Source organism: Sturnira hondurensis, unplaced genomic scaffold (assembly GCF_014824575.4).
Source record: "Sturnira hondurensis isolate 20B ecotype Veracruz unplaced genomic scaffold, ASM1482457v3 Scaffold0000880, whole genome shotgun sequence".
In the NCBI taxonomy this organism is placed as follows: Eukaryota; Metazoa; Chordata; class Mammalia; order Chiroptera; family Phyllostomidae; genus Sturnira; species Sturnira hondurensis.
In genome coordinates, this window is record NW_028073511.1 from 22,839,907 (window position 1) to 22,852,536 (window position 12,630).

The following is a 12,630-nucleotide window of genomic DNA, read 5'->3' on the forward strand; positions in this document are numbered from 1 at the left end:
ACTGAGCCACCCAGCCAGGGCTTTCACCGCAATTTTTTTAAAAATATTTTATTCATTTATCTTTAGAGAGGAAGGGAAGGAGAGAAGGAGAGAACCATCAATGTATGGTTGCCTCTTGTGCGTCCCCCGCTGGGAACTGGCCTGCAACCCAGGCATGTGCCCTGACTGGGAATTGAACCGCGATCGTGTGGTTTGCAGGCCCGCGCCCAGTCCACTGAGCTACACCAGCCAGAGCCTTTCACCGCAATTTTAAAGGCAGAGACAAAAATTATGATCAGCTCCTAGGATCCTCCCTCATGCCCCTCCCCACTAGCCCCTCCAAAGGACACTGACTTCCATACTTGTTGCATATTGTCTTGTCTACTTGGGAACCTAATATATATGGAACAATACAGTGTACAGTTTTTTTTCTTAGCACTGTTTGTGATTTATCTGAGTTCAATCACTCAGTAGTTTGTTCACTCTCCTTGCTGAATTATATCAATTTACCCATTCTACAGGATGTGGACACTTGGGTTGTTGCCAGTTTGAGGCTACTATGAATAACGTCAATGGGCCCGTCTATTGGGTGAACTGCTGGGTCAGACGAGAGGCATATGGTCAATGTTTGTCAATTAGACCAAACAGTTTTCCAACTTGGGTGAATCAGTCTCCACTCTAACCAGCAGTGGATGAGAGTTCCAGGGGCTCCATGTTCTCACCAGCCTGTGCCCATTTTGCAGAGAAGGCAACTGAGGCTCAGAGAGGGGCATGTACTCCCTCCTGATCAGTGAGAGATTCTAGTTCCTGCTCTGTCACCTCCTCTACCCCTGCGTCCTGCCCTCACTGTGCCTTACCAGCCTGCCTGTGGGGTGGGGTGGGACAGATAGGGTCACGTGGAGTAGCGTTCAGTAGGAGGAAGCCAGGCAGTGTGCAGACGGTTGCTGCTTCTGAGGCTGGTCAGGAAATCAAGGTAAGAGAAGGAATGAGTGTGGCCCCTGGCAGGGGGTTGGGAGGTTTTCTGGGGGCAGAGCTGAGATTAGGGAGGGGGCCGAGATAAGGGCAGCATGTGGGCAGACTCAAACCAGAACTGTCACCCTCTCCTCCCCCAGGAGAATCCCCACCATGGACCCACCACCACCAACAAACCAGTCCTCTGAAACCCAGCCTGCAGCCCCGTCCCCACTAACCTCCTATCGCTGGCACACAGGAGGAGGTGGGGAGAAGGGGGCTGGAGGGTTCCACTGGAGCCGCCTTGCGGGCTGGGGGAGAGCATTGAGCCACCAGGAACCCATAGTCAACAGCCAACCGGCTCGTCGTTCGCTGTTCCGTCGTGTCCTCTCTGTGCCCCACAAGGAATCACACCCAAGTCGCCCGCGAATATCCAAGAGCCTCTGGGGGCGGCATAAAAGCCCACGACTGGAGCCAGAGCCAAGACCAGAAGCTTCAGGTACGTGGCTCCCCCACCCAGAGCTTGGGCCGGATGCTTGGGTTTTGTCTGCCTCCAGAGCATCAGACTTACAGACACAGGAAGTTGTGGGGAGTGCAAAAGCCCAACAGGAAATGGCTGGGACTCAGCTGCCCTCTTCCCTCTTTTCCCCCTACCCAGGGCCTGGGGGAGGGAGGTGTGGCCAAGGGCCTGTGGGCCAGGGGGTCCACTGAGGAAGAGACAGGGAATAGGCTCTTGGCCTCACCTAATCTCTTCTCATGTTCAACGGCCCAGTACCCTCCTCTCCTGCCTGGATATCCATCTCAGCCTCCTCCTGCTCTCCAGCTTACATGTCTTAGTTTCTTCACTTCCTTTGGTCTCAGCTTCCCCATCAGTTAAATGGGAATCATGATCCTTACCTGGAAGAGAATATGATTTTATTCATTCATTCATTCACTCATACATTGAAGCAGAGAGGTCTTTGAGCATTTCCTGTGTGCCAGGCCCTGATTTAGGCACAGAGAACACAGCAGTGAACAAAACAGTGTCACTGGCTACCCCGTGAAGCTCACAGTGTAGGGGGCATGAAAGACAGTGAACAAGGATAAACAAGGAATGACAGATGGGGCTGGGTGGTGCACAGAGGGATCTAGAAGGGTACCATGACCAAGCATTAGAGCTCATGCGTGAAGTGCCAGGCCAGGGCCCAGCACATTTTAAGTAGTCTGTTAACAGTGGAAGTTATCATTTCTCCCCTTAGTGGTAAAACAATAGGACAGACAGGTAATCTGGGAGGCTCGGTTCAGCCCTCCTGTTCCTGCAAGCGCATTTAATTTTCATCATTCACAGCCCCATTTTGCAAAACATCCCTTCAAATTTCTCCAGGTGTCAAGTATTGCCCACTCCATAGAATCCAGAGAGAGAGCTCTTTCACGAGCAGATCTGATCTTGGCACGGTCAAGTACGTCCCATCGCTCCACACAACCCTCGGGACAAAACCCCTCCTAACTGGCACCCACGGTCCTGTACCAGTCTCTTCCTGGGCCTTCTTCTTCTCCAGCCTCTGAGTCCCCCAAACTCCTTCCCTTTATTTCCCTGGGTCTTACCACGTCTTAGCCTTTGATCAAGCTGTTCCTGCCATCAAGGTCTAGCACAAACTTACTGTCCCTGGGAGACCGCTGCACTACCACCACCCCGTACCCTGACCTTTTTCTATCCCTTTCTTGAACATTGAATATATTCCACCTTAGATTAGTTATTCATGTAAGAAAATAGGGTGCTGTCCTGTGGTTTAACTCCTTGGACCTACACACTGAATTGGTTCAGAGAAGAACGCTCGTACCTGAGGCCCAGCTCAATCACTCACAAGCCTCTGAATGTAGAAGAATCACTCTATCTCTCTGGGCTTCGGTTTTCTCCTTGGTAAAATGGGGGTTATAATAGCCCTTTCAATGGCTTTGGAAGATTAAATGAGAGAAAGCATGTGGAGCAGTAAACACAGAACAGGTTACATAGTAGGTGGGCTAAGTCCACTACCTATGGCCAGTGGGGACAAGGCCCAGAGAAGGACTTTGCTCAACAACTCCTTGGCTGTATGGGGTGGGGATGGGGAGGTGGTGAAGAAAAAAGGAGGCACTTAGGAGGGAGCCCCCAGTGAGCCTTGGGCAGTGAAAAGGGTGGTCTGAGTTTCAAGAACTCCCAGGTGCCCAACATCTCCTCCTCTACCCAGAGCCTGAGCTGGAGCCGGAGCCCCCTAGCCCTCAGATCCCTGAGGCCCCCACACCTGATGTGCCCATCTGGAATATTGGGGCCTTCACTCTGCTCGATGGGAGGCTGGTGCTGCTTGGGGGTGAGGAAGAGGTGAGAGAGGGCCTATGGGCCAGGGGAAGAAGGGGAAAGGAGTGGGGTTAATGGAAAGGTGTCTGCCTCTCCCTTGGTCTGTCTGCCTGCCTCTCCTTTCTGACTAACCACTCCTGTGGAGGAACAGGGTCCTCGCCGGTCCCGGGTGGGGAGCGCTAGCTCTGAGGGCAGCATCCAGGTGGCCATGGGGAACCTCAGGGATCCAGGTAAGTAAACGTGAAGGGGGGGGAGGGCAGGGGCATCTGGGAGCCTGTCAAGGTGGGGCAGAATCCAAGATGATCCCATCACTCAACCTTCCACCCCTGACTACCCACAGACCGGACCTCTGGCAAGACTGAACCAGAGGCTGCTGGCCCCCACCAGGTCCACAATGTTCGGGTAAGATATCCAGTGGGGGGTGGAGGGAGAGCAAAGACTTCCAGAACCTCAGAGGTGAGAGGGGACTATAACTGGGCAATTCTGGGCAGGTTACCGAACCTCTCTGGGCCTCAGTGTCTCTATCTGTCAGATGGAGCCAATGGGAACACCTCCCTCTCCGGGCTGTTTATGAGAAATCAGTAGAGAATGCAGGAAAGCATATGATTGGTGCTTTAGAAATGGAAGCAATTGGTTGCCTTTATTATTCCTACTAATAGAGCCTGAGCTTGTGGCTGCCTGAGCTTGTGGTCTCCCAAGAATAGTAGACCCTCAAGAACACCCTGAGGAAAAAGGAGCTGAGGAGGGGACACAGGGTTCTGCCCAGCTGACGTTCCTCTTCCCACAGGGGCTGCTCAAGCGGCTGAAAGAAAAGAAAAAGCCCAGGTCAGAGCTAGGAGCCAATGCCTCCCGGGATGGGTAAGAGTCTTTGAGAGGCTAGAGAGACTGGGATTTAACATTCCCCCTCACCCTCACGCTGCTTAGCATTCTGACCTTCAACACACACCTTCTATTTCCCCCTCTATGTCCTGCCCTGTGTTGCACCATGCTAGGGCCACTGAAAGACCCTAGCATGGAGCCAGTTCCTCATGGAAGAGTGGCTGTAGAGTCTGACAAAACGATTCTAAAACAGGGACTAAGTAAACATCCTGGTCTGGGAGTGTCAGGGAAGGGAACTGAGCTGAAATCTGAAGGATGGGTGGAAGTTATCTAGGCTGAGAAGAGCAGGGACAGCATTCGGGCAGAGGGAACAGCATGTGCAAAGGCCAAGAGGTCAGGTGAAGACATGAAAACAAGGCCAGTGGGACTGCAGTTCAGACAGTGGGGGATTAAGTGAAGAAAAATGAGGTCAAAAGATATCAAGAGCTATACTGTGTAGGGTCATGCAGGCCACCACGAGAAGCTGGGTTGATCCTAAAAGTGATGTGCTCAAGTCCAGTTTAGGTTTAAGTCCATCCTGGCCTCTCCTCACCCTTCAGGCTGCAGGGGGTGGTGGGAGGAGAAGGGAGAAATGACCCTTGTTCCCCCTCCCCTCCCCAGAGCCCCCAGTGCTCTGGGCTCTCGGGAATCTCTGGCCACACTCTCTGAGCTGGACCTGGGCGCCGAACGGGATGTGCGGGTCTGGCCACTGCACCCCAGCCTCCTGGAGGAGCCCCACTGTTTCCAGGTAAATGTAGGCAACTCTTCACGTCATCCTGACCCTTTGGCTCCACCTTGGTCTCAACTACAAACTGAAATCCCCCTCCCCAACAGGTAACATGGGCAGGAGGGAGCCGCTGCTTTTCCTGTCGCTCGGCTGCTGAAAGAGACCGCTGGATCGAGGACCTTCGTCGCCACTTCCAGCCCAGCAAGGTCAGTACTGTGGAAAGTTAGGAGCTTAGAGACCCCGGCCACCCCCGGAGCCCCAGCCCTTTCACCAACCCCGGCCCAGCCCGCTCCTTAGACACTCTTGCCCACCCACACCTGTGCAACTACTCCGAGACCTTCCCCATCTAGTAGTACCAGTCCCCTGCCCTTCTTTACAACGACCCCCGCCCCTTCTTTTCAATCTGAATCCTATTCACACCTAAAGCTCCGCCTACCAAGTAGTCTCCAAGTCCCCCCGCCCCCCGCGGCTGTTCCACGGCACCCTGTAGAACCCATCTATCCGGGAGATCATAGAACAGCTAAAGGTCTTCCACTTGGCCACCTTGGGACCCCTGTGGCCCAACTCTCTTCCCCCAAGGGCCCAGCGATCTCCCAGGGGACACGGGCCTCACATTTCACCTCCGGTGCCCACCACCGAGCACCTACTCCTCCCTCTACCACTCTGTTCCGCAGGACAACATGGAACGAGAAGAGACGTGGCTCAGCGTGTGGGTGCACGAAGCGAAGGGGCTGCCACGAGTTGCGGCGGGGCAGCCTGGAGTGCGGGTTGAGCTGTGGCTGGACGGTGCGCTGCTGGCGCGCACCGCGCCGAGGGCTGGTCCGGGTCCGCTCTTCTGGGCAGAGCGCTTCCACTTCGAGGCGCTGCCACCAGCGCATCGTGTGTCGTTGCGGCTGCGCGGAGCGAGCCCAGGAAGCTCGGTTCTGGGACGCGCGACACTGGCACTGGAGGCGCTGGGGGCCTCCGGAGCGCCCGCCACGGGCCTCGAGCGCTGGTTCCCGCTGCTTGGGGCGCCAGCCGGTGCGGTGCTGAGGGCGCGCATCAGGGCTCGGCGCCTGCGCGTGCTGCCGTCCGAGCGCTACAAGGAGCTAGCAGAGTTCCTCACTTTCCACTACGCACGCCTCTGCGAGGCACTGGAGCCCGAGCTGTCTGCGCAGGCCAAGGAGGAATTGGCGGCTGCCATGGTGCGAGTGCTGAGGGCCACCGGGCGAGCACAGGTGCGTTGGGGCGACTGGGCGGATCCCGGTGTCCAGACTAAGTGGCACCTGCGCGGGGCGGTGCTCCATGAGGGGCGGGGCCTGAGATTCGGTGGCGAAGGTCTGGGCCTGAGCTGAGCCTCAGCTCTGAAAGGCTTACATTTCTGCTGTGAGAGACGGAGGTTTGGGCATGTTAGGTGCCCCAGCAGAAAGGGCCGGGCCTGACCTGTAACCGTGGGGGCAGGGCCTGTGCCCAGGTGGGAAGGACTCGCTAAGGGTAGGGATTCCCCCTGGCTCAGTCTGTGCCCAGGCAACATGACACCCGCTATGCTCAGGCACTGGTGACAGACCTGGGCACCGCGGAGTTGGCGCGCAGTGGAGGCCGTGAGGCATTGCTGTTCCGGGAAAACACATTGGCCACCAAGGCCATCGATGAGTACATGAAGCTGGTGGCACAGGACTATCTCCAAGAGACGCTGGGTGAGCAGCGCTGGGGAAGGGGATATGACATAAGCCTGCTGGGCCGACTAGGGGATCCCAGGGGAGATCTGGGAGTCCCTGGTTAAACTGGATTCTGGAGGTAGGTGATGCCTTAGAGGTGCTGGGGTCCTGGAGGTAACTGGGGACTTCTCAAGATGTTGGGTGTCCCCTCAGTACATTGGAGATAGATTGGAGGTTGGGTGTGGCGAGTCCTGGTGGTCAAGGCCCTGGGCCCTGTCTGGCTGTGCTGGATGTAGGGCAGGTCGTGCGGCGTCTCTGTGACTCCACTGAGGACTGTGAGGTGGACCCCAGCAAGTGCCCAGCCTCAGAGCTGCCCCAGCACCAAGCCAGACTGCAAAACAACTGTGAGGAGGTCTTCCAGAATATCATCCACTCCTACGAGTAAGAATCAGGGTTCCAGCATCTGAGCCTGCCCCTGCTTCCCAGCCACTGTGCTAGTTGCCAGATAAAATACAGGGTGCCCAGTTAAATGTGATACAATATTTGGGAACAGACTTATGTTTAAAAATTATTTATTTTTTATCTGAAATTCAAGTTTAAAATTGTTTCAGAGTTTTATTTGCTAACTCTGGCAACTCATTCCCAATGTTATGCCAATTAAACCCATTAACCTTGGATGCAGTTCCTTGCCCTCTAAACACAAGTGACCACATACCCTAATTTCATGCCACCTGACCACAGTTAACATAGGACCTCAATCTTATGACCTCTGATTTGAGGTGATATCATGCCCTCAATCCCCTGACCCTTGGCCTTAATTGACCCTCTACTCCAAATTCCATGCAACTGATCACAGAAAACCTGGGATTCCAGTCCCTTGACCTCTGACCTGTATGCCTAATCCCATGTCACCTGGGACATCAACACCATGATTTCTGAACCTAGATGACCCTGTCAGTGCATTCTATTTCATGTTATGTACTGCATCTGGCACCACAATCTCATATGATAGCAAGATCCTAAGATCATGGCCTCTGTCCCCATGTGAACCTGTACCCCCAACTTCAAGACTACTGACTCCAGAAGTCACCAAAGTAGCACCAACATAAATCCTGACCCCAAGCATCATTATCCCTGATGTGGCCAGTCCTGGAACTCAGGATGCAGGTGACTCCTGATCCCTCCTGACCTTAGGAGTTTGATCATCCATGAACTTTATTCCCATATACTCCCCTTTTGACCATTGCCTATTCTGTCCCAGTTGGTTCCCAGCAGAGCTGGGCATCATTTTCTCAGGTTGGAGAGAAGCATGCAAAGCCCGTGGCTCCGAGGCGCTGGGCCCCCGGCTGGTGTGCGCCTCTCTCTTCCTGCGGTTCCTGTGTCCCGCCATCCTGGCACCCAGCCTCTTTGGCCTGGCACCAGAGCACCCAGCACCTGGCCCAGCCCGCACCCTGACACTGATTGCCAAGGTCATCCAGAACCTCGCCAATCATGCCCCGTAGGTGCTGCAAGGCTGAGGGGCAGAGTGGGGCCACGGGGGTGGCAGATGCAAGGCCTGACCCACTCAGTTGGACTCTGACCCAGGTTTGGTGAAAAGGAGGCCTACATGGACTTTATGAATAGCTTCCTGGAGAATCATGGACCTGCCATGAAACACTTCCTGGACCAAGTGGCCATGGTTGATGTGGATGCAGCACCTAGTGGTTACCAGGGCAGCAGTGACCTGGCCCTCCAGCTGGCAGTCCTGCATGCCCAGCTCTGTACCATCTTTGCTGAACTTAACCAGGTGTGACCTAAGCCCAGAGCCCAGGACATGGCATAGGGAGGAAAGAGGGCAGGGAAATTCTGTCCCCAGAGAGCTTGCTCAGCATCTTCCCTACATGCCTCACCAGGCAACCCGTGACAGCCTGGAACCTCTGCCCACCATCCTGCAAGCCATAGAGGAAGGCCAGCCTGTACCTGTGTCTGTGCCAATGCGTCTTCCACCACCCCCAGCCCAGGTCCACTCCAGGTAACCTGCCTGCCTCCAGTCTGGTCCAGTTCTGATGGGTGAGAGAAGGAGCAGGGCCAAAGGCAAGCACAGGGTCTGGCTGGGATCACAGGTAAAGGCAGGATTACGTGAAGTCAGGATTATGTCAGGGGTCAGGGCCAGGATCATATCAGGGTCAGTGTCAGAAACAGGGTTGGGTGGAAGTCAGAGGCTGGAGGCGGGGTCACCCAAGGGGTCAGTAAGAGGCTCATGGTGTGGTCAGATGGTAGGCACTGGACCAGATTGAAGTCCAAGGTGGAAATTGGTCATTTCAGAGGTAAGGGAGAAATCACATCTGGTGTCAGAGAGAGAAAGTGACATTGTGGTCAGCAATGGAGGTCAGGTTTCAGTGAGAGATTGTTGATGGCGTTAAATCGGGGGTTAGAGTCAGGTCAGACATAAAGATACACCATCAAGGGTTATGGACAGGTTAATATTGTAAGCAGAGGTAAGGGTCAGATGGGTCAAGGATATGGGCAGAGTCGTGTTTGAGGTCAGAGGTCAGATCACGATCTTTCAAGGGGGCAGGTCAGAGACAGGTCAGTCTAAAGTCAGAGGTTGGGGGTACAAGGGGATCATTTAGGAAGAGGATACCCTTGTGAGCAGAGATTGAGCCCAAGGTCAGATTGGAACTGAAGTTACAGAGAGGGTCAAGTCAAGGGTCATACTGTGTCAGAGTTCAAGACAAGTCTAGAAAAGAGTCAAAAGTTAGATTGGGGTTGGTGTCAAAGGATCATAGAGAGGACAGTACTGTCAGAAGTCCAGAAGAGGGTCAGAGGTCAAAATGTGATCCCATCAGTGACTGGGTTACCTAGGAGTAAAGAAATCATGGGTGTGGTCATTTCAGATCAGAGCTAAGAGTAGGATCTGCTCACGGGCCAGTCGAGGGTCTGAGCTCTTCCATCTCACCCCCAGCTTTTCGGCAGGGGAGAAACCAGGCTTCCTGCTCCCTAGAGACCTCCCCAAGCACAGCCCTCTCATCTCCAAGAGCCAGTCCCTTCGCAGCGTTCACAGCTCAGGATGTTGGGCCCGGCAGCGGCCAGACCAGGAGCAGCCCCGACGGCTGCCCCGACCAGTGCAGCGCACACAGAGTGTACCAGCTGGCCGCCCAGCTCGCCGCCGCCCGTCTGCAGGGCCCCGTCCACGACCCAAAGGCTCTGTACTCACGGGCCCCACGCCCCGTGGCTGGCCCTGCACCGGGGCGTCAGCCTCGCTTCCTCGGAAGCCGTCAGTACCCTGGCAGCGCCACCTGGACCAGCCTCGAGACAGAGACCAGGCGCTAGGCACACACCGACCCATGGGCAAGGTAAGGTCCAGCCCAGGTCTGCGCACGGAGGGCAGAGACGAGACTTGTAAACTAGGCAGGTCTGGGTTCAAATATGAGCTCCCTGAGTCGTGCTACCTCGCACCTAGCTCAATCCTCTCGGAGCCTCAGTTTCCTCCTCTGTGTAAGAGAGCGATGTTCCCCAGGAGGTAGATAGTGAGGAGGCAGAGCACAAGGACCACAGAGGTCAAGGTCTTCCGGGAGAAAAAGGGGTGGGACTGCAGGTCAGTTTACAGTGGCTTCCTGCCCTACAGCTGGCCGAGCTGCAGTGTGAAGTGGCCGCCCTGCGTAAGGAACAGAAGGTGCTGTCCGGCCTTGTGGAGTCGCTGAGCACACACATCCGGGACTTGACTGAGCAGCAGCAGCAGCTTCGAGGCCAACTGGAACACCTGGACTCCAGGCTTGGTGGAAGGTAAGTCCTACCTCTCTATTAGCTCCGCCCCCAGGTAGACCCGCCATATGTAACCAGATCAGCCAGGCCTTACTTTCATTCAGACCTTGTCTCTCAGTCAGTCAGTCGCACTCAAATCCCGCCAGGCACGGTCAGGCCCCAATTTACCTGTCTAAAACCCGCCTCTTAAAGCTCTGCCAGTACCTAGATGAGCCCGACTGCAGGTCCCTGGCAAGTCGTCTTGTCAGGCCCTATTCCTCAGACCCTCCTAAGCAGGTTGGGCCAGGCCCTCTCCGTCTGGGCACGCCCCCATCCTGGTCACCACCCCACCCAGGATGGGCCAAGCCCTGACTCCAAAGGTTTCGTTTGTCCTTTCATCCTAGGCATTCCAGGCTCTGATTGGGTCCCTTCAAGTTTACCGAGGCCTCTTTCCCTATTCTGGACAAACTCCACCTCTAACTTCAAGCCCCGCCTCCCCGAATCCCTAGCTTTCCAATCAGGGGCTGGAGGGGAGTTCCCCAACCTCTGAGCTTCCCCTTTGCGCTTGATTCTCACAGGACCTCACATTTGAATTCAGAGTGCGACCCTCCAAGCAGTGAAGCTCACTGTCTGAAAAGTCTGGTGAGACACACACACCCCAACCCCGCGACCGAATTCTGGGGCAGATCTGGGAAGTGAGGAAACGAGAGTTAGGGTGCCACTCTCCCCTGGCTCCGAGCCCACTGCCGCTCCCTCTCCAGGAGCATCGCCTGGCTGAGATGGAGCGTTCTCAAGCCCAGCTGAGGGATGCCATCCAGAGCCTGCAGTTCCGTCCGTGGACGCCAGAGACCCGGAGCCAGCCCTTGCCCCTCCAAGCACCCTGCGTCAACGGAGACACCACCTGAGCTGCCCACGCCACACCACAGGGTCTGGGAGCAAAGAGCGATCCGTATTAGGGGCCCTACCTCAGCCCTACATGGCCTACAGTGTGGAGTGGAGCTGTAGGTGGCAACCAGTCTGGCACTGTGAGGTTGCCCAGTAAAATCTTGATTTCAGTAAAATCAGTGGTTTCTTTGTCCCTAAGTATTGCCAATCAGAAAGCAACCCCTCTCCTAAATTCTCTCCTAATTGGAGGGAATGAAGGGGGAGACGTAAAGACATTCTCACTAGCTGTGTGACTGCAGGCCTTCACTGTCTTAGAGCCTCAATGTCCTCATCTGTAAGTCAGATCTAAAGGTCCTTACACAGTAAAAGATCCACTGCTTAAAGTATTCCAAAAAAGGTATTCGTCATTTGTTAGGCCCAGCATCTACTTCTTAATGAAGCCCAGATCCCCACGAGATCCCACCTCCACCAACTTCCATGCCCCATTTGAGGGTATCTTCTAGGGTCCCTACATCCCGTACTAGCTCCTTCGTGGCAAGGAGAGCATGAGTCTTGGAAGCAGATGAAGAAATAGGTGGGTAAGTGTGGAGGTAGTTGAGCTCTGTGGCTGTTGGCTGGGTAAATGAGTGAACATTTGAATTATGGGTGAGGGGTAGAGTGGATGGGACACAGGCAAATGAATAGGTTAGCATTTGCTAGATGTTTGCACTAGTGGATGAGTAGTTAAGTAGGTGGTTAGCTTAGATGGGTACATCTGCCTAGAAAAAGCCTGTATCATACTAGGAAATAAATATTTGAATTAATTGAGCATGTGGTTGTATACGTTGTTCATACAACATTTGTTAAAGTGTCCTGAGACTCCTGAGCTGGCAGTAGGGAAACAGTAATGAATTAGACAGAAAGGACTTCTATCCTCAGGGAATGTACACTCTCGTGGAAGAGGCAGACAAGCAAATATGCAATTGATGGGTGGATGGATGTTTGGGTAGGTGGTGAAAGGTTCTGAGTGGAGAAGGGTGGAGGTGTATAGATAAGTAGGTATTCCTTTGGGTGGTAGCAGATGGACAAGCAGATGAGACATGATGGGTGAGTTGAATGGATGTTTGGATGGGTTGATGGGTGTGGGGATTTTGGAGTATGCTTAGCTGGCTAACAGGATCTGGCATTAGTTGAGTAGTAGATGGGTGAGTAGGTAGACGAGAGGTAGATGGGTGGTTTGAGTAGGTCTTTGGATGGATGGGTGGGTAGGTGTTGGACAGGTAGATGGATAGGTGATTAGTTGATTGGATGGGTGGATGTATGGTTGATCAATTCAGTTGTGTGGATGAATGGGTGGAAAGCTGCATGGTTAGACATGTGGATGGGTGGCGGCTGGGAGAAGGCAACAGGCCTATTATGTGTGTGTAATAGAAGGCTGCAATACTGAGGGTTGGGTGGAGAAGAGGGGCTTAGCAGTGGGAACCTAGCGTAGAGTCTAAGGCCATGGAGGTTCTGATGTCCAGTGTGGATAATGAGGAAGGAGGGAGTGAGCTTGTGGTTGGAAGGTAGCTGATTGG

The 12,630-nt window shown here is 54.4% G+C and overlaps 1 protein-coding gene across 1 annotated transcript; it reads left to right on the top strand.

Annotated features, from left to right (window-relative positions):
* Positions 1-240: 240 nt before the first annotated feature.
* RASAL3 (RAS protein activator like 3) lies at positions 241-11,460 on the top strand. Its single transcript, XM_037055539.1, has 18 exons — positions 241-952; positions 1,092-1,429; positions 3,138-3,268; positions 3,396-3,474; positions 3,585-3,646; positions 4,032-4,102; positions 4,724-4,850; positions 4,937-5,035; positions 5,504-6,046; positions 6,361-6,505; positions 6,763-6,907; positions 7,728-7,964; positions 8,051-8,252; positions 8,359-8,477; positions 9,411-9,801; positions 10,074-10,231; positions 10,768-10,831; positions 10,951-11,460. The coding sequence occupies exons 2-18, from the start codon at positions 1,105-1,107 to the stop codon at positions 11,092-11,094; spliced, it is 3,042 nt and encodes a 1,013-aa protein (XP_036911434.1). The 5' UTR covers positions 241-952; positions 1,092-1,104; the 3' UTR covers positions 11,095-11,460.
* Positions 11,461-12,630: the final 1,170 nt, after the last annotated feature.

Bases quoted from the DNA above. Each gene is read 5' to 3' on its own strand.
- RASAL3 (XM_037055539.1), top strand. From the start codon at position 1,105: ATGGACCCACCACCACCAACAAACCAGTCCTCTGAAACCCAGCCTGCA. The intron at 4,103-4,723 runs GTAAGAGTCTTT...TCCCCTCCCCAG, and splicing joins GCCAATGCCTCCCGGGATGG to AGCCCCCAGTGCTCTGGGCT. The intron at 4,851-4,936 runs GTAAATGTAGGC...CCTCCCCAACAG, and splicing joins AGGAGCCCCACTGTTTCCAG to GTAACATGGGCAGGAGGGAG.